Below are 26,361 nucleotides of genomic sequence, written 5' to 3' on the forward strand. Positions count from 1 at the left end.
GGGGTTTGAGTGCTTTGGGAGCAGCTTCTTCCTGCAGTCAGCCCAGCTCCTCCTGTGGTTAACTGCAGAGCCACAGTGCGGGTAGCTGCTGCAGGGGCATGAGCTGGTACAGAGGTTCCCTTATTGACTAATCATGTATGATTACCTGCCTCTTCACATCCTTATTGTGCTTAAGCGATCTAAACCACCCCTGTATGCGTAATTCGAACTAGAGAATAGAAAATGGCAGGTTCGCAAACTATATTTATTAGAATTGAATTTGACTAGTGGATTTTTTTATTTGCAGATATTTATCAAACACTGTAGCGATGATTGGGAGTGTTAGACTATTAACACTTCAAATTGCCCCCCTCCCTTGGCAAGTAACAACCTTGAAGACTTCTTGAGGCCCTGTTCTTACATCAGTCAATACACCACCTTCACTTGGGGTCTGAGATCCCTACTTCTGTGCTTCACTACTTCAGACAAATATTACTTGCATTTGTAACCTCTTGAAAATTGGCCTGTCTGTGGATGTAGTACTCTATTTTTAATGAAATCATTGTGCAATACCTAGTCCAACACTTCCTACAAATCCAAGAATCAGATTAATTTTGGACGTAGTAAATGGATTAAAAATTCACTGATGGGTCTCAAAATGTAATTATAAATGGGGAGTCATCTCTCTTTTCCCCCCCTCCCCCCAAGTAGGATACTCCATGGAGAGATTCTGTGCCAAAAAATTACATTGTGCACATTTCAAAATTCTGCATATTTGTCAAAATAGCACAAGTCACTCCAATTTCAGTTACTTGTTAACATTTTTAAACAAAATATGTCAATACACATAGTAACAATAAGATTTCCCCCAGGAATAGCAGTGAAGAAATCCCTGTAAGAACCCTGTTCTATTGGGGGGATACTGGAGAGGGCTACATGGGGGGCCCCAGATATCTGCATTTCCCCCAACTCCCCAGAGCGCCTCTGTGAAACCTCCCCATTTCTTCTAAGGCCCATTGTAAATGTGAAATACTGTTGTTAAGACTCCTTATTTTGACTTGGATTTTTCTGACATTGCTGCATATTTTAGCAACTCTGCCAAATCTAGAATTTTTGTAAAATCAGTTTTTTGACGGATAGTATTTGCTTGTGAGCCCGTTCATGTGGGCACTGGTTTTGTACTGTTGTTTACAAAGAGCATAGGGCGTATTTACCTGTGTGTGTACATCTGAGGCACCTTTTAAAAAGCGGGCCCTTATTTTACTGTAATGGCTAATCCTGTCTAATCAATCAGTTAGCCAATAAGCCTGCAGTTATAGTTTGGCTTTAACTGATTGTTCCTTTCTGATTGAAATCTGTAGATTCTGTATCACTGTTCCGTAACAATCTTGGTGTTAATGGGCTTCTATAGCTCTCCCATCTTGTATCTTTTAACGTCATATCCAAGCTGTTAATTTATTTTCATGCTTGTAATGTCTTTCATATGATTCCTGTTCTCCCCTTCTTTCCTGCTGTGTAGATTCCTAAAGGAAAGTCCAACTGTTCATTTCCTAAAAATTCTACTTTGTAAGTCCTCCATCGTGCTCAGTGCAGTTTTTCAATGTCCGTTTTCCTCTCACTAATGCTTTGCCCACCACTATCCTGAAGCTGATAAATTGCTTGTATCTGATTCCATTCCAAAACTAGCACTGTTCCACCCTTTCCCAACCTGTTTCCCCTACCCACACCGGACATAACTGACCTAGGAATTTTGTGACTGGACTGGATAGATATTTGGATACTTGGGCATGAAAAGTACTTTCCCTGTGGCCTGTTTTATAGTATTTGCGTAAGTGTGCTTGTTGGAGCATGTTTGCGCCTTCTGTACATCTTAATCATCTTCCTGGGTTAGGCTGTACTGTGTTTTCACCTAAAATTGAGTTTGTGTGTGTGTACGTGCACATTTGTGTTTGTGGTTGAGTAGCCGTATAAAAAAAATCCAACCTAAATTACTTCAGTTGATTTGACCCTTGCACCTGGTGCGGCGGTATCTTCCATATGTTAAGCATGCTTCGCCTTCTGTATGTAGTTCAGCTGGATTTCAGGAAAAGCCTAGGCAGGTGGCATGCACATTTGTAGTGGAGGGGGCTGAGTGGGACACTAGTTTAGACCACAGTGGAAAAAGCTGGCTTTTCACTGCATGTTGCTCCAAACTAATTTGGCATCGAACAAGAAGCATGAGTGAGAATCTTCCTGGTATTGTCTTGAATAACCTCAAATCCAGGATTTTGGGCTTGTTCACCTGCATTGGCGTTAAGGTTGCCATCTGTCTACTCACAAACACAAACCTCTTCCCCCAAAGCAACACCCCATTCTCCTTCACTCTCACCCCCATCTTCCTTCACTCACCAGGATGGGTTGGGGGTTGGGCTCTGGGGGTTTTGGAGTGTGGGCTGGGGTGGGTAACTCCTTGCCCGCCCTTGCCCCACACTGTTCCCAGAAGCAGCTTCATGCCCCAGCTCCTATTGATGGTGGTTGCAGGCTAGTGGGAGCTCTGGGGGCAGCATGCTCAGAGGCAAACATATACCTTGTGTAGGGGCCGCAGGGACGAGCTGCCTGCTTCCCGGGTTGTGGGCCCAGGGCAGGCAGAAAGCTGCCTTAGCCCCACTGCCCCAGTGCTTCACTTTGAGCAGTTTAAAATCACTTGGATTGGCTGCAGGGGCTTCTGGAAGACTGATTTCAAGAGTCACCTGTGAGATGGGAGGGTTGACAGCCCCAGTGGGAGGTGCAAAGTTGAAGTGTTCGTACCATTTGTCATTGGTAAGGCTCATACTATGCAACTTCAGTGAATCAGGTTTTCAAAAGTACCGAGACTGAGGTGGTCTTACACTAGAAGGGGGGCTCACCTAGATACTTATCCTCAAATTCTCCCAGTGGAGATGCAGCTGTTACAGGCAGAGTTTTTGACAGAATAGCTTAGCCTAGCTCCCCAAAGAAAATAAGCTATACCAGCAAAAAGACTTTTGGGGGGGGGGAGTGTCCCAGTAAAATGGCTCAGTGTAGCTGTTAATTTGAGGGGGGGGTTGTTTCTTACACATGGCTTGTGATGGGTCCAGAACCTACCCCTGCTGTGTCTCTGGATTCATAGTGCATTAGGAACTGGGTGGGCAGGCAGCCTCACGTTGGGTCTGGGACCGACCCCCGTTTCAGCTCTGCCTTTCAAGTGTATTGAGAGCGAGGGGGGGCAGGCTCGTGCTGGATGTGGAACTCATTGCTCATAGGGGCTGCTGCTACCCTGCGCTGCTGCCTCTCCGAAGCAGCAGCACTGGGCGACAGGCAGCTGGTCTGCAAGGGGAGCTGGTTTTTAAACTGGCTCCCGTCGCGGATCAGCTCCCTCCTGGCACCCCGTGCTGCTGCCTCTGATACAGTGACTGCTGGCCCCGCCCTGGGGACTAGAGGCTAGTAGACTAACCGATAAGAGTTACTCCACCATTTAACATCCCTGGTTTAAACCAGTGTTTCAAACACCATTTCTGCAGCTGTGCTCTTTCTGTCCGTGAAAGAAGTTGTGTAAAAAAGATGGCATGTGGTCTGTTTGGTTGTAGTCTCTAGGATTGTATCCATCTTTAGCTATGCTGAACTTTTGTCTTGGCTATGCCTTTTCAGTCTCTGTGCTCTCCTCGTCAGTGTGTCGGTTCTTGGTTGACTCGGTCCTCTAGCTGGGAACTTGGACTAATAGCCTGTGACATAATTCAGTGTTTGTATGAAACATGGCAGGCTTGGAATGCAGAACTTTTTTCCTCTTGGAAGGACTTATTTTTAAAACCAGTTTTAATGTAATGCTCTGATTATATGGCATGAAAACATTTATCAGTGTCAAGATGTTAGCAGCGTTGTTGGTCTTGTGTATAGAAACGATAGTCGCTAACCACTTTCTTGTAAACTTGATAGGTGAAGAACAGAATAAAGAAGCGCTGCAGGATGTGGAAGATGAAAACCAGTGAGACACCAAGGCCAACAAGAGAACCCATCTCTGACCACACCCACCCTCCCTGACAAAATCCCTCAGTGTCACTCTGAGAACCACCAAATCTGACTTTTACATTGGGTCTCAGAATTTAGGTTCCTGCCCTATTGGGTTTCTTTTTTTTTGTTTTGTTTTTTGTTTTTGGGGGTTTTGTTTTTTGTTTTTACACAATTTAAAAGTTCTTAAAGGCAAGAGTGAATTTCTGTGGATTTTACTGGTGCCAGCTTTTAGGTTCTTTAAGACACTAACAGGACTGCATAAAGGTTTTTTCAGCATTACTGTATCGTCTTCTGCCAGATGTGACTATTATTAGAAGTGATTATTACATCTGAAAGCCATTAGACTTTTAGGAGAGAGATTTGTTATCGCACTTGTAGGGCGCATGTGGTGGCATTTTTCCTTTTTTATAATTGTTTAAACTGAATTTTATACCAGTGTTTAAACTTAATTGGGTGTTTAGCTTGAAGCTTCAGGTTGCATTGGAACGTTCATTGTAGTGATTTTACTGTTTAAAAAAAAAAGTTTCCAAACTGCTGAGATGTTGCTGAAAAAGGTGGCGCTGGTAACAGTTCAACAATCCGTGGCTGCTCATTCTTGCCTACTTTTTACTTTTCCTCAAAGCAGGTTAGCATTGAAGGTGGCATTGAAAAGCCTGCATGCGTGTTCAATATTTTTTTCCCCCTTCCCCATCCCTATCTCCCTTCGCTCGCTCAACCTCTTTTGTTCAGTATGTGTAACTTGAAGCTAATTTGTACTACTGGATATCTGACTGGAGCCACAGATACAGAATCTGTATTGTTCTTACTGAAACACAGCATGGAATTAACATTAAACTTAAATAAAACAAACCTAAATTAAAAAATGCCAAATACTACTGTGAGTTCCTCTTCTGCTTGGATTGGAATTTAGCTGCAGTAGACATTTCATTCAAGTAGCAGGATATTTGAGTGAACCAAAGGAGGTGTATGCCCGCAGAAGAAAGGAGATTCAGAGAGCAGCAAAAGTTCTTGCTGAAGATTTGAAGATGGTATGTGACAGATGTTCACAAATTACTAGTTTGCAGGTGCCCAACTTGAAACCCTTTTAAAATCAGGCAGCTCTTCTGGTGTCTGTAATTGAATGCCCAGAGCCCCCATTTCTACAAGAACTGGAGCCATTAATGTTCCTAGCACAGGCTGCTGTTGAAGTGCTTGAGGTTTGTGCCAGGGTCTAAGATCTATTACATACGTGGCTTTTTCGGCCTGCATGCAGCGTGGAGGCAGAACCAGACAGGTCAGTCGCTGGCTGTGGGGCACTGCCCCATCTCTGGAAGCTCTCTGCAGCAGCAGGCTCAAGCATGCCTCTGCTGCTGGTATTCTGAGATTCGAAACTGTCAGACGTTTAACCGAAGCTGCGGCTCAGTAACGTTAACCATCCGTCTTGGGATTGTTGGCTTTCTGGGAAAATTGTCCCCTCAGCTCAGCCAGAAGTGAGAGGAGTCGTCTTTCTGCTCCCCACTTGCTGGGAGCTCAGCTGGTTCTGCTGATGGATTTAATTTTCCCTCACCCTAGGCCAGGTGGCGTTGCCTCTGCAAGACAGGTGTGGAGGGTGAATCCACTGGAGGAGCAGCAGCCCAGGCTGGGTATGGTTCCATGGCAGGCAGGCAGAGAGGCAGTGGACTGGAAAGGAGCATGCTCCGGGGCAAGCAGCCCCTCCATCTCGGAGGGGAGTGAAGTGGAAGGGTGGCATACCAGACAGGAAGTCCCAGCAGCCATGCACCTCCTGACTGGAGCACAGCTGCTCCTCGGCCTGCAGGTTGTGGATGGAGAGGACTAGGCGGCGTATGGACAATAGCAACATCGGAGAATGTGGTACGGGGCCACCAAGCCTGATTCCTGCTCCCAGGTGCCTCTGCCTCCCCCCCACGCCAAGGTGAGCGCTCCTGGAGAAACGCAGACCTGTCTGGCCCAGAGAGGCTCCAGGGTTAGCGCCAGGCCGGTGCCTACCTGAGCCCCAGCGGTGCATAAGGAGATGGCAGGAAAGCACTAGCCACTTGAAACGTTTTCAGAGTGGTGGGCGTCCATTTTTGCTCCTATTTTTAAAGCAAGATTGAGGCAAACCACTGAAGGGGGAAGGAACTGATAAAAGCAGGATTTACCCTGCTCGCCTTCAGTCAAACGCTCCGGCAGATGGATTTAAAGGTGAGCTGCACTGTGTGGACTGAGTGAGTTGGGAGGCCTCGCAGTGCTCCAGGCCGGGGTGTGCTGGAGGGCTTCATGGGACCGGGATTTCCTGCCTCCCTTAAAGGGCCAGGAAAGTACCAGCCGTGCTGCTGGCTGCCAGGCCCAATTGCCCATGTTTCTAGACTCTTGCAGGGTGCTGAGTTCCCACCACTTTCTCTTCCCAGCAGGTGCCTGTGGAGGGATGAGGGCTGTGGATCCAGCTGCGGAAGAACCGACCGGTAGGAAGGGGCCTTGGCCCATCACTTACTTCTACCCCAGATGGTTCTTCAGTGAGCACTAGTCAGGATTTAACCTGAGCCACACTTATTGGCAGTATTGGAAATATGCCGAGTGGTCAGGGACTTGTCGTTTCTAAGTGGGAGGGGGGAGATTTTTACCTGAGTGCTCTTCTCAGCGCCCCCCTCCCGGCCCCCCACACTAACACAAGCATCTGACCCCCAAGCCCCGTGTCTGCTTGCATACGGGCAGGGGTACAGCGCTTTGGTTCTTGGATCAGATGAGGAGAGTTCCTGGCTGAGTGGTAGGGATGGGAATGGTACAAACAAGGTGGCTCAGTGAGCCTAGATCCTGCCATATGCTGGAGAGGCAAAAATACAGGTTAAGTGACACACTGAAGCAGCCCCTGAAATACAGGGGGAGAAAATGCCTCCCTGCAGGCGTTACCTAGAACAGTGTGGTGGTTTAGTGCTGAAGCAACAGAAGCATCTGTCGGCCTCCCACCGCCCCTTTCCAGACCTAGAACGCCCAGACACTAGGGCTGGCAAGTGATTAATTGTGCTGTTCTATTTAATAAGTTAAACACAAAATACCAAGTGTAGAGTGTCCATCTCAGAGGGGTCGCCGTGTTCGTCTGGATCTGCAAATGCGACGAATCCTGTGGCACCGTATAGACCAACAGATGTATTGGCGCATAAGCTTTCGTGGGCAAAGGCCCACTTCGTCAGATGCATGTAGTGGAAATTTCCAGAGGCAGGTATAAATATGCAGGCCAGGATCAGGCTGGAGATGACGAGGTTAATTCAGTCAGGGAGGGAGAGGCCCATGTCTAGCAGCTCATCTGGAGTCTCCTCTCTTGGTGTTCACACCTCCAGATGAGCTGCTAGACATGGGCCTCACCTCCCTGACGGCATTAACCTCGTCATCTCTAGCCACAGGACTCCTCATTGCAAGTGTGGAGTGGTCACATCATATTTTATTACAGGTATTTGCACCGTAAAAAAGAAACTGAAACACCATTTCTCTTGTTCATCTTAACACTGTTGTAGTGCAGGCTCCCATGAAAATGGAGCATAGAACTGTAACGTCCAAAAATAAAACCATGTGAAACTTTACTCTGGCTACATGCCAAGTGTTGCCAATTCTGCTGTCAGGCTGAGAGACTTGCTGCCAGTGGGAGCGCTGGGGAGCCATGTCTGCAGGTGGTAAATATAAATAAACTGTCTCTTAGCCCACCAGTGCCTAATCCCAAAGGTTGCAGACCCGCCTTAAGAACCTGCAAGTCCACTCAGTCCTACTTATTCCAGCAACTGGCTAAACAAGCTTTTTTACATTTATGAGAAATGATGCTGCCTCATTGTTTACAATGTCACCTGCAAGGGAAGGGTTTTAGTGGCACTTTCAACCAGCTGTCACAATTTGTGCCAGATGTACCTACAGATTTTTCTCTTCATGTTTCCATCCCCATTCAAGGACCTGTATTGAGTGCCGATGAAGGATTAACAGTCCAAAGCAGTGTGGACTGATGTTTGATTACTGGTCACTGTTAAATAATCAGAACAAATGTTGTACGAAGTGTGAGGTACAAAGTGTCTATGGAAAATGATGATTTGCTGAATGCAGTTATCCATTGCATGCCTCGTTTTGTACATGGAGTTATAAATACAAGCTGTTGCCTGGTACTTCAGACGTTTGCTCTCGTGCTAATCCTTACCGGGTACTTACTTCACAGCATGCAGGTTAAGTACTCCACTGTGATGTTTCAACAGATGGCCCTGTAAGAAACCCCTCTCTACCCAAGGGACTTCTAACTGGAGCAGGGGCTCCAGCCTTTTAAAGCATGAGATCTCTTTTTGAATTTGTGCCTCAAACCCAAATACCCTGACTCTGCCTCATTTGTGCCCCTTCTGTGAGGCTCTGCCCCTGCTCACCCTATTCTCCCTCCCTCACTTTCATCAGGCTGGGGTAGGCAGTTGGGGTGTCAGAGGGTGTTCTAGGTGCAGCCTCTGGGGGTGTGTGCGGCTAGGGCAGGGGCTTGGGCTGCAGAATTGGGTTCATAAGGGCTAGGGTTCTGAGATGAGTACCAGCTGGGCACTGCTGACCCCTGTGTGGTGGTGCAGGGGGGCTAAGGTAGCTCACCCCTGCCTTTGAACCACTCTGAAAAGCAGCCAGCACACTCCATCCCTAGCCGTGCTGTACCCCCTCTGCTCTGTGGAGATAGGATACAGGGTCGGAGAGGGGGCACCCTGACATCAGCACCCTTCCTCTCCTGCCCAGCAAGCAGGCGGCTTGGGGAGGAAGAGGCAGCTCCAAAGCAAAGGGCAGGAGATGTGCAGCAGGGTGGGGTGGGGTAGCTGGAGTGCTGCATTGGATAACCCTTTAGCCAAACCAGTCAGGCTCAGCTGTCAAAGCTCCTCATCTGCCAGTAGATCCTGGGGGTGATCATTGAACTAGAGCATGGGGAACAGCTTCCATGCCAAACAGACGGCCCCGTGGTGTTAGCGCTAATTTTCCATAAACTAGAACTAGCCAGCTGTACGTCCACTTACTCACCCTTCTCCAGGAGGCTTGTTACTATCAAAACTATCCGGTGGGCCTGCAGTGAATTGTTACAAGTAGCCCTGACTACTCCTTCCCTCTTTCCAGATGTTGCAACTGGATTCCTTAACTTGCCCCATTTATCTTTTGTGGCACAAGAGAAGCTGTGGGGTCTGTAATTGAGCGGTCCTTTCTCTGTCGGGCGGTAGCACTATATTGCCCGTTCTTCTGTCTCTCATGCTTTTTCAAAAATATTAACCAGCGGCTCTTTCTTCAGGCAGCTCCTTGTTAATTCAAGGATGCATTTCATGGGGTCCTGGTGCCTTGAGAACATCTTAAGCGGGAAAGACTCTAAGCCCAGGACCCTACCCCCTTTCTGGTGGCATTCTGTCAGAGCATGGGTTCCCAAACTGGGGGAAGGGGGGTGGGGTAGGGCATGAGGTGACCCAGCCTCCCCTCTCCATCAAGGTTGGCTGCCCTGTTCAGTTCCCCCCCCCCCCTTTTTTTTGCTGCTATTTTGTGGAAGACCTTTTGCACAAGAACGCTGGCACAAAACAGTTCTTGTGCAAGCAGCCTGGAGTGCAGACATAGCCTGGAGATACTTGACATGGCTCAAAAATGTCTCCATGGTAGAGCAGTTCTTAGCTCTACCGCTGGGGAAGTTTCTGGTCCGTCCCTGTGCACCATGGTGGGGAAAACTGGCCTCAAACAGACCAGCCATGCTCAGTCCATTTAGCCCAGTATCCTGTCTGCTGATGGGGGGCCAATGCCAGGTACTCTAGAGGGCGCGAACAGATGGGGGGAGTTCATTGCCAGCCTCTGGCAAACAGCCAGGATGGTGGCCCTTGCCTCTAATAGCCATTGATGGACCCAACCGCCAAGCTCTTTTTTTGAACCCTGGTGAAGTCCTGGCTGTCACGGTGAGCCATAGCCTGACTCGGCAATGACTGAATAGCACCTGCCTTTTGTTTGTTTTAAACCTGGTCCCTGTTAATTTCCTTTGGTGATGCCTAGTTCTGTTTTGGGAAAAAAGTAAATAACTTTTCTTTATTCACTTTTTCCACACCACTGATGATTTGTAGCCCTTGTGCATATTCCCCTGTAATTGCCTCTGGTAAGGCCCAGTCTTAATCTCGCTTTATATGGAACCCTTTCCAAGCAACCTTTTTCACTGCCAATATGGCTGAGATGCTGAGGGAACCACAGCTGGCTGCAGTATACATGATGTGGGCATCCCATGGCTTTGTACAGCTGCATGATGATGCAGCACTGGGCCAAGAAGAGGAACTGAGCCAGTTCCTGGAACACCCCCCCAAGCAGTGTGGTGCTGCTCTAATCATCACTTACAGGGATTAAGCTGGTGCATGCTGGTCACATAGCAGGTCTGTATCAGCCCAGGACCGTCACTGTTCTGGCAAAGCAGCTCCATCCATGTCCAGAATAAATTATGTGCACCAAGGCCAACAGCACAGCTTGGGTCAGTTGTGTTCTAACTTCTGGTACAGTGGTTTTATAGCTGTAAATGAATGGGTCAAAGCTAAATTGCATTTACTGGTGTGGCTGAGAAGCATTTTCTCGTTCTATGTGACTTCCCTACAGGTTTATATAAAAAAATAATTTAAGGTGGGTGCTAATAGCATTTAGCTCCAGGGCTAAATCATTGACAAGAGTAGAAATATTAAATCAACTTGCCCCTTTGTTAAAAAAGATTTATTTAGCAGACTGTAGGGAGTACATCACTGAGGGTATACAGCATTAGTGCGCTGTATACACCAGCATGCCATGGTGGCCAACCTGTTCTGAAGCAGTAGCTGCTAGGGTGACCTAGCCCCACTGACCCAGCCAAAGAGCCACCTGGGGCTAGTGTGTGTAAAGCAGTCCTGGCTTGGTGCAGTGTGTCTCTGGATAGCGTATGGGAGCAAGCGCTGCCCCCCAGTAGCAGCAGGTCTGTGCGCTTGCTCCTGCCCCAGGATTAGAGCATGTCGTCGTCTCGTCCCTCCCCCCCCCCCCTCCCCAAGCGGGCAGGGTGCCTGAACAGTAACTGTGGAAGTTGCCACCCTCTGGGTTTGAGCTGGTTACCAGAACACAGGTCACTGCCAAGTTTTTCCTCCCAAATTTATGTATTAAAAAAACCTCTAGCAACACTTGTGGGGGGGGGGGGAGAGAAGAACCTCTAGCAACATGTGTGTGTGGGGGGGGAGAAGAGCTGGGTCTCCCTGCCTAGCCAGCTGGTGCTGTTTTAGTTTTAACTATCCCTTCACTCTAGTTAAAATGACACAGCTCAATAGTTAATGGCAAGGATTCCATGCGGCGCTGCCCTGATGTAGCAAAGCAGTAAACCCCAATGAACCAACTGTTCATTAAAAGTTTGTGGAAGGCCTAGACACCCGTTGCCATGTGGGGATTTAACCTCAGGTGCTGCAGAGTTACCACCCCACATAGCAACTTGTGCAGACCCCAGTGGTTTTAGGGAAGGTACTTTTTTTGTAACAGATCAGGTCACTTGTGACTCCTTTACAAGTGAAGCTAAGGCAGGTCGGCAGCCAGGGCCAAACACCACATTCCAAGAGGAGGGGTCTGGCAGTCGTGGGTGGGTATGTGACGGGTACCTGCAACAACGAGGAAGTAACTTCAGAGCATAGCAGGAAGGTGGGGCTAAGAAACAGGGCTACAGGGTGGGAGACGGGGGTGGCTTGGGAAGGCAGGTTTGATGTGAGGAAAAAAGGGTGCTTTACCTTAAGTGTTCTTAAATCAAAGCTCCCACAGAATCTGCCTCTCATAGTGCAACTCGCCCACTGCACTAAAAAATATTTACAAGATTGTATCCATTTATAATATATGGCTTAATATTTTTATACAAAGCATCAGTCACAGAGCAAAATTCTTCGTAAAATGCTCTTGGGTAAGTCTGGCACTTTACTGCATTGGCTAATATGGATCTGCCACTTTGGTTTGCAGGTGATTGTGCTTTTGCACATATCACACCAGATCGAAGTTGGTGATTTCACTTCCGGGCTTGGTCTCTGCAGTAACGACAACCTTGACTCCGGCTCAGCTCAGTCACATACACGGGTTTCATGAGCCCCAACTGTAGAAGCAAACTCGGAACCAAACTTGGCCAGTGCTGAGAGACTTTTGGCAGTTTCAGATTACAATCTCTTGTGTTCTATGGAAGGACAGCTCTTTGGTAATTATAAAGGAAAAGAGCAAAGCAGCCAAAAAAAAAAAAAAACCCTGCAAGGGAAGTATGTTCAGCCAATGTATAAGATGCAATCCATACTGATGGAGGAACAGATCCCTTCTTGCTGACAAATTGTATCATCGAGAATTCAAACGAGGGGCAACCTAAGGAAAAAAAGAGAAAAGTGGAATGGAAACAGATCCGACAGCAGCTTTTAGCAATTCGGCCATGAAGATACCAACAACTGGATTGGAGCAGAGTTGAGGATGCAGAATAAATAACCTGTTTTGATCAAACAAACTCAGCCAAATTCTGTAAATCAGGAAGCGCACACACCAATCAGCCACTGCAGGAAGTCGGGGAGAAATACCTATTTCTTAAATCTCACCGACTCCCAACCATTTACCCCAGTAAGTCTTCAACCAGGGTTCTCTCTGGAGGAAGCTCTACTTTCCTTGTTCCACCTGGTAGAAACTGGGGTCACATGAAGTTGTTCCAATTAGCAAACAGTGGCCAGTCTCAAAGGGCTGAGAATCGGACAGTATTTTGGGCTACATCATAATGAAGAGCAAAGCTGGGCCTTAACCAGGCGGCGCTTTGTCCATAGCACAGGGGCAGTTGCTTCTTTCAGTGTCCTGGCTGAACACCAGCCACCCGTGAAGTCGTCTATTGTATGTGACTCAGTGACTCGCTCTCTCCCCAGCCCCGCTCTGTAGGGCGGCTCGCTCAAGTGGGTCCATCCCGCAGGAGGGGAAGTGGAAAGTTATTTCCCTCGAGGGGGTTACCAGGGTGTTGGACTTGTCTGAGCTGAAAGGGTCGTGCAATTGGCTGGGCTCCTTGAGGAACCCGACCATGTGTGCACAACGGGGAGGGGGCCCAGAAGCCCCAGCCAGTTGACCACATTAAGCTCCGGTCAGCTAATGCAGCAAGACCCAGGGCAGGGCCCCCCCCCCGGCTCATCTCACGGAGCCTGCAGGCGGCTCCTTTTGGCCTGCTGGGATGTGGCAGCAGAGGGGAACACAGCTGGTGCTATGGCGACCTCAGTCCCGGGGGCAGGGGGAGCTGATCTTGGGTTAAAGGATTTTGTCCTTGCTGCTGCTCTAAAATCAGCTTCAGCCTGTGGGTTGGAAACAGAAGGTGGGAAACTGCTCTGACCCACTCCAGCTGTAGCCCTAACATGTCTCCGCGTGGGGAAGCCGGCGATCCCAGTGTTCTGTAGGGGATGCGCTAAGAGCAGCAGAGACTGCACGTTGAAATGTGGCTAAACGAATTCCCGCCCTTCCCAAGCCCTGCAACGTCTCACACCACAAGGCACTTACCACGGCAAGGTGGCCATTTTTGGCTTTGGCTATGAGCAGTTCAGATCCTGATGTAAAGTCAATGATTCCTTCTTTGCCCTGCCCAATCGTAAATTTGATGCTGAAAGAAACAAAGGGAGAGTCTGCACGTGGGCTGTAAGCAGCCTCTTAGCTAAGTCCCACCGGGTTCGTGAAAACGCGAATCCTGGCTGTTACGGGAAGTGCCCGTCTGTCCCTGTCCCTAATGGCACCGCCTCGCTGTAGCTCGTCATTCCATGCCAGGGTGCGTGTGCCACATGCACGTGCCAGGTTTTGCCCCCAATGGGGTGCACAGGGCTGGCACAGGCAGCGTCTGGAGTCTCGCACGGATGTGCCGGTTTCAGGGGCAGTGCTGGCAGCTGCCCCTCCCCTCCCAGTGCAACTCAGAACTGGGCCTCTGACCAGGGGACGGCGAGAATGGACGTGAGCAGCTGTTAGGAGAAGTCGGTGGCTGGTTTTTCCTTGCCTGCTTGCTCATGCCCATTCCATGTCCCGTAACTCACAAGCAGCACTGCTGGAGGAGGCAGGAGTTGATGGATGTGGAGACTGTAACGCTGCTTTGCCAAAGCCAGCATCCTCTCAGGCTAGCTGAGTGAGGCACAGTGAGCTGGGAAATTATGAACAGGCAACCAGGTCTTGGATTGGAACATGCACCAGGAAAGCGGCTGCTGATGCTGCGTTCTCCAGGAACGAGCCGGAGGTGTGGCCTGTGCCTGCGTTGGATGCAGGCGCTGATCTAGGACAAAAGTCGGGGACGACACTGGGGGACCTTCATCCTGCCAGGCACACAATGAAAAGCTGAGGTGACCTGCCAAAGGAAGTGGGGGGGGGAGCGGCACGCTGATGCCTACACCTCTCCTCACTCGCATTGTACAGGGGCAGGAAGAACACCTGACTCGCATGGAGCTGAGATACCAGCAGTGGCATGAAGGCCGGGGGCGGCGTGATCGTACCCAGCCCTTAGGAAGGGCAGACACTGTAGAAAGGGCTCTAAAGTCAGGGCTTCAGTCTCAGAAACTCGCCTTCCCCAAGTGATGGCTAGAAGGAAGGAGGGAAGCGAGCAGGAGGTGAGGCGTTTGAGGAGAGGACCAGCGGGCCTGGCAATGATCCGGTCGAGATCCCCGTGGGGACCCAGATCACAAACCTGCCCAAAGTCTTTCCAGGCCTTTAAGGACTCGGATCATTACATGCGAAGATCTCCCTGGGACGGGAGGTGGAAAGGCAGTAGGGCTGCCAGGTGCACCGTGTCCCCCCAGAGTGCCAGGCCTTGGTGCTTGGACTGGAGACGTTTCAGATGGGAAATCCACGGAGCCAGGCGACTCATTGCTCTCTCAGAGCCTGCTGGCCTGTTCCTCAAGGTGCAGCCATGCTCCCGGGGCGCAGAGACACGGCTCGGCCAGGAACTGCCTGCCCCACCTAGTGCAGGTCTGGGCGGGTGGGAAGCAGCCAGGGAGTTGCCACCACGTCATGGAAATACCAAATCAGTGCTGGTGAGGCCGTGCCAGGGGCTTTGCCGTGTGGCTGGTGCCAGGCACAGAGCAGGGAGCCAACCCATGGCACTGTGTTTTGCCTGGTACAAACAGCTCCGTGTGGGGAGTTCCCCACCGGGGGGATTGCCGTGGTGGGAGCCCTGAGGCCAGCTGCCAGCATGTTCTGGACTGGGGGTTTTCCAGGGGGGCAGCGTGTTGGATGCAGAAGTGGCCAGGGTGAAGGGCGTCTTGGCAGAGGCCGTGAAACTCTCTGCTTCCCACCGCCGTGGTGAGGCCGAGCGCCGCGGGCTGGGAGGGGGGGGCCATGGAGGAGGCTGCCAGGCTGCGCCGGATCCCGGCCCCGTGAGGGTGGGGGGGTGCTCCCCCCGCTGTGTCCCCTGGGCACTTCACGCAGTTCTGGTGGCTGTCGCTGATGGGCTCCCTGCGCTGTTCACCCCAGGCTGGGCCGTAGGCGCTGCTGCTTATTCCTGGAGTCTCAAACGCTGGAACACCCGGGCCCCGTTCCGGAGCCGCAGGGCTTTCCCGCCCATCCCTGGCAGGGTGGGGGAAGGAGCCGGCAGGGCTGTTAACGTGCATGAGTCCGGAGAGCGAGGGAGCACGGGGGCAAGCGTCTGGCACCGGTGCATGTAGCGAGCGTGTGCACCTGACACGGAACGGACCTGAGCGTGCAGAGAACTGGCTCTGATGTTACACAGAAGCACCTAGACCAGGCTGGGCGAGACCACGTCTGCAGGCGGATCCGGCCTTCGGCTGCCTTGCTGCTCCCCTGCCCATAGGCCAAGCGAGACCTGGCCCCGGGGGGAGGGTACAAAGTCTCTTCCCCCTGCCGGGGCGCGGCACAGGTGGGGTGGGGTGGAGGAGAGAGACTTCGCCCAGGCGCCTCCCAAACAAACGGGCAAGTCTCCCTCCAGCCCCCTGATAGGGCCGCGCACCTTGGGTCCCCGGAGGGAGTCCAGCTGGGAGGAGAGGAGAAAGAGACTATTTCCCTAACACACACCCCCCCCCCCCCCCCCCCCAGTTTCTTTCTTTGGGGGAGGGAGCGCAAAGCCCCCACTGGCCTGGGGCCAAGTCTCCTCAGGCCGCCAGGGGTGCACGGTGCCTAGAGGGAACAGTTCACAGCTGGTGGTTCTCTCTAGGCACCATGCGCCCCTGGCAGGCGGGGGGCAAAGACTTCGCCTGCTCCTGCGCCCCAAGCCAATCAGGGTCTGTGGGCGGGGGAATCACTCGAAGTCTCTGGCCCTGCCAAAGTGCCCCCCCCCCCTTCAAAAAGGATTGCCCACCCCCGGTGCAGGCTGTTACAGGCTCCATGCGACCAGCGACTCATCCCTTTGTCAGCCACAGGAATGTAGCCATGGCCTGGCCACCGTGGCAGTCTCCTGGGGCAGGACGTTCCGGGAACGTGCAGTTTGGCAGGGCTAGGTCACTGCCCCAGAAAGCCTGAGCCCTGGTCAAAGGAGGATTTTCTTCCTGAACTCACCTGCCCTGACTGATGTTGATGTTGTTGACCTTGTCGGCACTCATGGCGGTTTTGGTTAGCGTCTCAATGACGTGATCGCTCTGTAGGACAACGTCTCCCTGGAAAAGCCAAGGAGAGAGCTTTGTCGTCGCCGGTTCTCAACAGCCTCTGATCTCAGTGTGTGAGCTAGAGTAGCCCCCGGGGCCCGCAGGCCAGGCTGCCTTTGTACGAGCATATAACCCGCCACAGCTCCCCCTGCTACTGACCCTAGACCCACACGCTTCTGAGGCTGCGGGCAATAAAGCCAGGACTCAGAGCCATTCCAAACTGCTGCAAGAGCCAGCAGAGAAGCCACTGGCACAGGACAAGGGGCAAAACCCACCAATTCGAAAGGTGACAAACTAGGAGCAAGTCAGATCTAGGGAGCACTGTGCAGTCCATCTATTACAGCTTCTCCCCCACGCCCACAGCCGGCGGTTCCACAGCGTGGGCCGTGGTGGTGAAAGGCAGAGGAGAGGGTCCGTACCTTCTGTTTGTTATCCTCACAACGCACGTGGAGCACAAACAAACTGTCACTCAAGCTGCTGACAGAGATTCCTGCAAAACAGAAAGGCCACCTGACTCCAATGCAGCGCGCAGCCCGGGGTAAGAATGGAACAAGCTGCTGGTCTGACTCAGTCTGGCTGTTCTGTTCTTAACCGCGCTGGGAGGTGCTTCTCCCCACTTTGCAGATAGGGAACGGAGGTGCAGAGAGGCAGACCCAGATCTCTTACGTTCTCTAAGCCCTTATTGTTCTGTCCCTATGCCTACAACCTCGCAGACATCAAGGCCTGGCCCAAAATGCAAACGCGCATTAATGACATTGCTAAGTCTGAGAATATAAAGCAAGTCAGAAAACACCTGACTCGTGCCTAAGCGTGAGAACGTCGCTGAGCACCACGCAAGGAAAATGCTCTTCCGTTTGGAGGTGAAGGAGAGACACCCGAACGGGCCCTCCTACGGAGTCTGACCCGCGCACTCTATCATGCGTCAGTTCTGAGCACTGTCGTCTCTAGGCACTTTCCAGTGGTGCATTATTGTCAGTCATCTCTCCCCTCCCCCGCGGAGAACTGTGCAGCGCAGCAGTTTGTTGAGAGGGGGTTGGGGGTTTTGGGTTAATTTATACGGGGGCTAGGAGTGTTTCCAATAAAGATCTAAGCAGCAAACATTTTGCAGCTCAGAGCCCCAGCTTTCACTGACACGAAACGAGGGGGCTTGCAGGCCCAAACCCAAGTTAGGGGTGGGTGAGGAAGGGAGAAAGGGGCCTCGTCAACGCTGGGACTGAAGGAAGTTCTGGGGCTAAGGGGGTGGCAGTAAGTAGCTATGAAGAGATTTCACAGACAGACAAAGCCAAGGCTTGGCCACAGAACAGCGGCCCCGGGCTGAACTGGGTACAATTATCTCTGCATAAGAGTCCCGTGGCAGCATTGTGTACCGTATCTAGTGAATAAAGGGTTACACGAATGCCAGCAATAATCTTTACAAGATCTCACCAAACCGAGTGACTGGGCAACACAATGGCAAATGAAATTTAATGTTGATAAATGTAAAGTAATGCACATTGGAAAAAATAACCCCAACTATACATAGAATATGATGGGGGGTAATTTAGCTACAACTAATCAGGAAAGAGATCTTGGAGTCCTCGTGCATAGTTCTCTGAAGATGCCCACGCACTGTGCAGCGGCCGTCAAACAAGCAAAGAGGATGTTAGGAATCATTAAAAAAGGGATAGAGAATAGGATGGAGAATATCTTATTGCCCTTATATAAATGCATGGTACGCTCACATCTGGAATACTGTGTACAGATGTGGTCTCATCTCAAAAAAGATAGACTGGCATTAGAAAAGGTTCAGAGAAGGGCAACTAAAAGAATTAGGGGTTTGGAACGGGTCCCATCTGAGGAGAGATTAAAGAGACTGGGATTTTTCAGCTCAGGAAAGAGGAGACTAAGGGGGGATAGGAGAGAGGTCTATAAAATCATGAGTCGTGTGGAGAAAGTGAATAAGGAAAAGTTATTTACTTGGTCCATAATATAAGACGTAGGGGCCACCAAATGAAACGAATGGGCAGCAGGTTTAAAACAAACAAAAGGAAGTTCTTCTTCACACGGCGGGCGCATAGTCAACCTGTGGAACTCCTTGCCAGAGGAGGTTGTGAAGGCTAGGACTAGAACAGGATTTAATAGAGAAATAGATAAATTCTGACAAGCTTCCGTCTGCGGCGCCGGGGCAAGCCCAGCACCCATAGTGGAGCACCAGCAGGGACATCCCCGAAGAAGAACAACTAACTCGTGTCCCACAAAGCCGAGGGATTAACATTGCTCTGGCTGGCGTTTTGAGACTGTGAAACTCCCTTGTAGCAAGTGAATGTGGTTGATCAATTATAGAATCATCCCCAAAACCACACTTGTACAAAGAATATTTTCAATGCTAAACCTCACACTCTGCCTTATGCACTGGTCACCCGAACATCTAAACCTCCGGCTACAGTCATTAAGTGAGCAAAATCACATCCTGCAGTTGCTTTACCTGTCAGATTGGCATAGTCAATTCGTTGTTTGATCTTGGCTTCTTCAACTATGAAGATGCTATTCTGGGTAAGAAGCAGCTGCCGCAGTCTAGCCTTGTACCCTTTCCGGTCATACTTGGTCACAGGAACAGCGTACTGAAACAAGCGATAGCATTTCCTACAGTGAGACGTGTTTAACTGGCAGCTCCTTGCCCTCGGGCGCAGAGAGCACTAACCAGTGTCTGGTTATGAGTCACAGAGGCAAGATGGGCGCGGGAATGTCTTTTATTGGACCAACTTCTGTTGGTGAGAGAGATGCTTTTGAGCACAAACAGCCGTTGTGTCGGGTCTGGGATTTGGTACTTTCCATGGTTACGTATCCTCCCAGGCCTGAGGAAGAGCAGCTGTAAGCTGAAACGCTTGACTCATCAACAGAAGTTGGTCCAATAAAAAGTATTACCCCCTCCCCCCTTGCCCCTCGAACATCATGGGCCCAACACAGCTCTAACTGCATACGGACAAGCATTCTGGTTTCTGGTCTCAGGACTGCCTACATGATTGAAGCTGGTTCCAAACCTACACTTCTTTACCAACAAGAGGTCCGGTTCTTTACCACCCAGGTCCCAGTGGTGTTGAAAGGTGAATTTAGCTCCTGTCTCTAAAGCACTGCGGCTTACAATCGCCCCTTTCACCTAAAAATCTCTAAGTATCATCCCCACCAGCAGGGGAACCCCCTTTTCAATTCCAAATTCTGCACCCTCATCCAAACACACACAAGCCTCAAATATAGCTGGATCATACCACCTCAGGGAAGCGTTACCACCACGGATACCTCCTGACCAAATGCAGAGTTCTTAACACCTCATGTCAGGAAATCCAGACATTTGGTAAACAGTTCGCTTCTACGGCATCCCCACAGAACATTTACAGTAACCACGGGCACCAAGCTCACCTTGATAGTTTCATTTCCTAAAACCTGAAGGACTTTAGGATTTATCTCCTCAGTGCCTAAGAGAGAAACCAAAGACAAGGGCGGGAGTAACACGCCGGCAGGAAGAAACAGGAGTAGAGAAGAGGGGGGAAGTGAATGTATTCCCCGCTCAGGCTAGTGTGCGCTACTCACCAAGTCGGGTGTTGATGAACAGCCTGGGAACACTCTGAGGATAATTGTCTTTTTTATCCTTAAAGATCTCACTGGCAACCACTTTCTGATCCAACTGCAAAGAGAAAAAAGGAAAACCCTCAGCTTTGCCTGGATCTGTGTAACAGGGCACGTCTCTGAGAGACAGAGCAATAGCTTCCCCAAAGCTCGGTAAACAAGAGAGCCTAGAGTTCAATGCCAGAAGGGCCCATTCTGATCACGTAGTCTGACCTGCCTAGAGCAGGCCACAGGACTGCAACAAGCACTGCCCATCACTTGTGATGGCTCCGCAGCAAGGAAGACGTCCAGCCTGGACAGCACGCCTTCAAGGGAAGGAGAATACCATGAGCCGTCCACTGCTCCCAGGGTTCATCAATCTCAGGGCACCTTGTACCTACTTGGAAATTGTTTGGCTTCAGTTTGTAGCCACTGGCTCTTGCAAGCCTTTGTTAGGCATTGGGCGACCTCCATGCCGGCTGATCGGGTCACCTCCAAACAGCTGGAGCTTCCTTCTCTCACTAGAAAGAACATTCCCCAGACCTGGAGTAATTCTGCTCTTTTCTGAAATCCCATTTTCTCCTCACCCTTTCTGAAGCGGGGACACCAGAGCTGGGCAGAGTAACGATCGATCTCGTTAATGCTGTGCACCGTGGTAACAAACCCGCCCTATTCCTGCTCCGGCTTGTGTCACTACACACACCATTTGTGCGGTTATCCCTGCCCTCTCGGCGCTCAGGCACCGCTTTCCCAGGCAGGCCCCAGCCACGCAAGCAGAACCCACGTTTTCACTTCTTCGACCCAGGCCCTTGCAAGCCAACAGCTGTTGCCGTATGCGGACTGGCATTTGTCCAGCACAGACTGGCATTTGTCCAGCATATTGCCATCGAAGATTTGCAGCATGGCTGGGCCCGGCTGGGCCGGGTTAGCGGATTTGGGCGGGGGGGCTCAGGCCACACCACAGACATTTGGGCTGGGTTGGAGCTGGGCGCTGACAGCCTGCGAGGGGACGTCTTGGCGCTCAGGCTCCAGCCCACGCCCGAACGCCAACACACGACTTGACCCAGGCTCGGCGACTCAGCGGTGCAGGGTTTATTGCCGTGTGCGTGTGCCCGACACACACTACACGCATTAGGGTGAACGCGTCCATCCTGAGGGACAGCCATCGCTAACTAGTCGGCAAACAAACAGCCTTCTGGTCCGCTCCCGGGTGGGAGGCCTAGCATAGCACAAGGGAGAGCCCAGCCAAGTAGAGAATTTGATGTGATGTGGCAGTAAGTTAATGAAGGCCACAGCACTGTCGATAACCGAATTTTCCGGATGCAGGTCTTTTTGCTGCAAATTATTCTCCGGTTTATAGAGCACAGGCATGTCCTGCAGTAGAATACACGCAGAGACCAGCACTCGACACCAAGCTAAATGAGTAAACGAGTCCAAAATCAGGAATTGCAAATGCCAAAGTGCGAATTCAGTTACACTGACATATTTAATATTTTCCCTGCTTTATTCAGTTTCTATACAGCTGTTCTGACCCTAGGACTCTGTTCTCTAACTGACCTGATATAACATGCCTCAAACTACTCCCCAAAAGACACTTCTCCCATGAAAGACACAAAATACACAAGCACAAGGGCAACCTTAATTCTGACATTTCCTACATTTTGAATGCTTCACGTGTAGTTTGGAGGAATTGACTTCTTAACACCCCTCCCCCCAAAATTACAGCAGATGGACCTGTATTAACTCCAGCTTGATCTGCAACAAGGTTTGGGATCTTTAGATCCGTAGCACAAAAATCAACCACTTGAGCTGATGAACTAACTACTAGCATTAGTAGTCTGTTATCCCCTCAGTGGATTAGCCACTAAAAATGAGACAGTTGTGAAACCGTCAACAAGCATGTGTGAGACACAGGCGCATATGTGAGGGGCAGAGAAAGCCAGCGTTATTAGACACAAATGCAGGTGGGGAGGGCAAGGCGGAGCGAAGAGTTCACTAGTGGTTATAGATCCTTCTTCCTCCCAAGCTGCCCTCTTTCCCTGCTGCTTCTAGATTCCCCATGGGCCTCCTGCCCCCTCCTCCAGCCATACTCTCTCACGCCTTAGCTCCTTCCCTCTATCCCCAAGCTCCTGCCCTGCTCCACATATAATAATTGATGCAATTTCAGAAAAAACCCTAGGCCTGAATCGGCAAATATACTTAGGTGCCTAAACCCCAGATTAGGCTCCAAAACACCAGATTTAGGCACCAACACATCCACAAAACTCCCACCGAGATTCACTCAGCACCTAAGTCTTCAGGGTAAAGTTTCCCAAGTTTCTGCCTCCGCCCAGACAGCCAAGCCCCAGAGGGACTCACGTGTGGGGGAAGATCGGAGTTTGGCTGCCAAGGAAGGCGGCAGCTGCGGAGGAGGCGGTGGCAGCACCCCCCGTATGGTTTTTATCCCAGGAGTCATTGGGCCACAGACTAACTCTGGAGTCCAGTGGCTGGGCACCCGGAGGGTGGGAGACCCTGGGTCCAGTCCCTCATATTAACAGGGGAGTCTGCAGGCCCCTCACATCGGAATAGCCCAACATGCAGCGGTTAGAACTCCAAAGGGCCTAGAGACCCCGATCAAACCCTCCCCCCCCTCCGGTGTGTGTCTAACTCGCTGCCACTGTCGCCTGGGAGGGGCGGGGATTCGGCTCCCTCGCCTGGCTTGTGTTGCCCATTGGCTAGTTCAGGTGGCTATCCGCCTAAGGAGCCAGACCACATTCTGAGACCTCTCCCCATTCACTGTGCACCCCGGGGCTGTCCCAAGTGCCGGTGTGGATCCCAGCCACACTCCAGAGATTTGATCGGTAATGGAAGTGTCCGCACCTGCTGTTTCCACTCGGGGCTGATTCGCTTGCAGTAGCTCCACACCATGTTCTGCATGCACAGATGCCTCAAGAGCTCAGACACCTGCAGGAACAAGAGGGTAAGCGACGCCGGCTTCACGCGGAACAAAGGCAACGCAATTCGCACGGGCTACATTCAAACCCTTCCCCTGCAACCCCACATCACGGCAGACACATTTTAAAATTAAAGAGCAACCAGGAATCTATGGGCCTCTGCCGAGCCAGTCTGGCCTGTGCAGTTCTCCAAGCAGACTGTCTCGGTTCAGGGTTGGGAATTTCCTTCATCACACCCTCCAGCCTGGCTTGGAGGTACCTAGGAGCCTAACAAGGGCACACAAGAATCTTAATGGCCTATAAAGAGCCACTCCGGCGATGTTTGGAGAATATCGTCTAAAGGAGGCCTTTGGGTAAGATTTGATGGGATTATTTTGCTGCTCAGGGCTCTTTCAGGTGGAGACAGCATGTGCCCAGGGCACTGTCACCTTTCTGGGTTAAGGCCACTCTTCAAAGCATAAAGTAAAATGCTGGTCAGGAAAACAAAACATTTATAACTTTCTTTATTGGTAACCCAGTACCATTCCACTGCTATCCGCCCAGCGTAACCACTCAGGCAGAGGGCATGGAACTCAGTACCCAAAGGGTAAAACGGTCCGAAGAGCCGACCAAAGTCCCTGGGGTGCTTTTGAAAACGTTACCCTGAGCTAACCAATTCCTAATCTCAACACCCCATCACTAAGTCACGTCGACAAGCCTGGAACATCTGCCCAATGTGGTAAAGCGCAGGGCCACTTCGAAAAGTCGCTTTTTAACAATGTCGTCATTGGATACTGTTTTCAGTTTCACTTTCTGACTCCATTTTCTTTTCCCCCCTCATCCCCTCTCTGGCTCTGTTGTTTATCTGTACTCTGGGCCTCCTACTCCTCCATCAGAGGCAGCAAGGAGAGGGGGGAATAGGAGCTGGTTCTGGGGGGGAGCTGGCTTAAAAACCAGTTCCCCCCAGCACCGTCTCCGCAGGGGGCAGGGAAGTAGCAGGGACCAGGTGGAAGCCAGGAATCAGCTGATTCCTGGCTCACTCCCAGACTCTTCATACATTTAAAAATCAGAAGTGTAGCGGGGGGGACCCAGTGGGGCTGGGCCAGCTGATTCCCGGCTCATGCTGGATTCTCCCTGCTGCGCACCAGCCTTTTAAATGTATTAAGAGCCTGTTGGCTCTTAATACAGTTAAAAGGCAGAGCCCACAGTAGGGTTCACTCCTGGGGCCGGAAGCTAAACCCACTGCGGCCCTCCCACTTACTGACTAGTCGATGGAAAATCCATCGACTAGTCGATTAGCTAATTAACCTATATTTAACATCCCTGCTGACCACAGTAACAATTATATACAAAATAAGTGTAATAATTAATAGTCATTATGTATTTTCACAAAGATACTCAATATAGACATTAATTGACGATTTGGTTATTTGTGTAGCAGGAGAGTCACACACAGCAATTCTTTTCTCACGTACCACAACCATTAATGAAAATTCTACGGGGCCTCACTGTTCTCTCAATGATCTCTGTCTGGTTCATGGCCCTCAAAAGTTGAAACTACCATGCAGGACTTGTACACAGAGCAGTCAACTCCTCTTTTTCCGCCTACCTCACAGAGTGACGGAGGGGGGGTTGGCCACGATTTGTCCAAAACATTCTTTGGTAAATTGCGTTTCAGGTTCATCAGGAAGGAGTAGCGAATGTAGTCTAGGAAGTATTCATTCTCGGAGCAGCGAGGGTAGTTCCGGTAAATGAAACCTTTAATAAACCTGGATGGGCAGAAGAGTGAGATCAGTAACATCCTGGATGAGTTTGACACAGATAATTAGTCTGAAGACTCTACGAGGGGTCTTCCATTCTAATCATCTATGGCTCTCCAATGAACCTATTAACACCCAAATTTCCAATGCTCCTATGAGTGAAAGTAATCGACTGTAAACAAGGAACTTAACATCTGGGGAAAAAACAAACTAGAAACTATGAGACAAATAGAAGACACACTTTGTATGGGAAGGGGAACTGGGCAGGGGGCTGCAAAGAGCTGAGCACATGGGCCCTATCAGTGATACTGAGGCAGAGAAGTTGAGTGGACAATAGAAGGAAACTGTCCACAGGGAGAGAAAAGTTTCTTGGTCTTTGTTCAACCGATTTTTTTTAAACTCATAGAAACTACACCGAGAAGACAGTTTATCCCCATCTGCTCATGGTTAGAAACTAGGTTTTGAGAATCTCCCCCTACAAGACAGTCCATGTGACAAAAGTTAGTTTGTTTTTTAGACACACCGTCTAATTGTCTCCACTGCCCACTTTTTCTTGGCAGCTTTTCGGCGCCCCTGGGTTCCACGCCACCACGACTGGATGGTTATCGCTGAAGACAGTAAAAACCAAAAGGCATTACATTGAAACACCTTCCTTAATTCCACACAGTCCAACACATTCCCTCCAATTTACGATTTTTTACTTTTTATTCTTGCATCTCAAATTCAGATCAACTTCTATCCCTTCCATCCACCCCCTCGACAGAAACAGAGCAGGCACTTCCAGCTCCACAGGTAATTAAGCCATAACCCTATTCTGGTCCCCACGCCCCACGCACCTGAACGTTTCATGTGCAGGAATTGCTGTCGCCGATGGAAGCCTCTCCAGGAGGCCTGGATTTTTGTGGCTGAAATTAGAAAAGAGCTGTCAATTAGAAATAGTGGGCAAGGTCGGGTCCTGATAGGGAATGTGCCAGTTCAAAGCCAAAACCCAAGGCGCTCTGAGCTCTGTCTGCTAGACCAGCTGGTTCAGCGTGTCGGACCTACCCAGGCTCTGCTTGCGCACCTCCAAAGCATCTTCCGTTGCAAACAACGTCTTGGGAAAACGAATAAAAATCTTTGTTCTGGAAAAGGAAATGTCCGATTATGCACAGGAGACCAGAGGGGCTACCTCCTGCCCCCACCATCCCCATTAGGACTTCTGCCCTCTCACCCACCCTCTAGACAAGGGCCAGATTTAAAACCCGACTCCTGGTGACTTAATCCCAAATCAGAGAAAGAACGAACTGACCGGCCCATCTTATATTCTTCCTGTTTGTAGCCTAGATGTTTCACAAGCACGGCTACTCCGTCATGGGGGCGCCCGTCCCACATGGGCCACGTGTCTGAGCAGAGCGATTTGTACCTGCAAAGAGATGAAGGAGGGACTTAGAATGGGAATTAAAGTAGAACCCTTCTGGCGTCTCAGAGAGCCATTCTGGCCTCAGTTAACTGACTGCACATTTGCTGTGTAGATTAAGCTCCCTGCTCTGCACATGCCAGTGCAGATATTGGGGGTGGGGGTAACAGATCTTAGGC

The 26,361-nt window shown here is 50.4% G+C and overlaps 2 protein-coding genes across 8 annotated transcripts in view; one reads left to right on the forward strand and one right to left on the reverse strand.

The window, feature by feature from the left end:
* Window positions 1-4,854, forward strand: part of YWHAE (tyrosine 3-monooxygenase/tryptophan 5-monooxygenase activation protein epsilon) — a 43,307-nt gene extending 38,453 nt beyond the window's left edge. The window contains exons 6-7 of one of the 2 annotated variants that reach the window (XM_075904501.2): window positions 1,499-1,545; window positions 3,910-4,854. In XM_075904501.2, coding sequence (XP_075760616.1) covers window positions 1,499-1,506 — 8 coding nt within the window. In that variant the 3' untranslated portion in view covers window positions 1,507-1,545; window positions 3,910-4,854. The remainder of the gene's footprint in view (window positions 1-1,498; window positions 1,546-3,909) is intronic. The other variant, XM_075904499.2, reaches the window with a different exon arrangement.
* MYO1C (myosin IC) overlaps window positions 4,133-26,361 on the reverse strand; it is a 112,215-nt gene continuing 89,986 nt past the window's right edge. For 5 of the 6 annotated variants that reach the window (XM_075904489.2, XM_075904491.2, XM_075904490.2 and 2 more), the window contains 13 exons: window positions 26,075-26,188; window positions 25,831-25,907; window positions 25,623-25,691; window positions 25,310-25,394; window positions 24,636-24,795; window positions 22,974-23,057; window positions 20,100-20,193; window positions 19,929-19,984; window positions 18,997-19,132; window positions 16,952-17,022; window positions 16,447-16,544; window positions 13,462-13,561; window positions 4,133-12,306 (listed from right to left, as the gene is read on the reverse strand). In XM_075904489.2, the coding sequence (XP_075760604.1) occupies window positions 12,280-12,306; window positions 13,462-13,561; window positions 16,447-16,544; window positions 16,952-17,022; window positions 18,997-19,132; window positions 19,929-19,984; window positions 20,100-20,193; window positions 22,974-23,057; window positions 24,636-24,795; window positions 25,310-25,394; window positions 25,623-25,691; window positions 25,831-25,907; window positions 26,075-26,188 (1,171 nt within the window). In that variant the 3' untranslated portion in view covers window positions 4,133-12,279. The remainder of the gene's footprint in view (window positions 12,307-13,461; window positions 13,562-16,446; window positions 16,545-16,951; window positions 17,023-18,996; window positions 19,133-19,928; window positions 19,985-20,099; window positions 20,194-22,973; window positions 23,058-24,635; window positions 24,796-25,309; window positions 25,395-25,622; window positions 25,692-25,830; window positions 25,908-26,074; window positions 26,189-26,361) is intronic. The other variant, XR_012897022.2, reaches the window with a different exon arrangement.

The sequence above is a fragment of the Pelodiscus sinensis genome, chromosome 21 (assembly GCF_052426305.1).
Source record: "Pelodiscus sinensis isolate ZL-2025 chromosome 21, ASM5242630v1, whole genome shotgun sequence".
NCBI classification, from domain to species: domain Eukaryota; kingdom Metazoa; phylum Chordata; order Testudines; family Trionychidae; genus Pelodiscus; species Pelodiscus sinensis.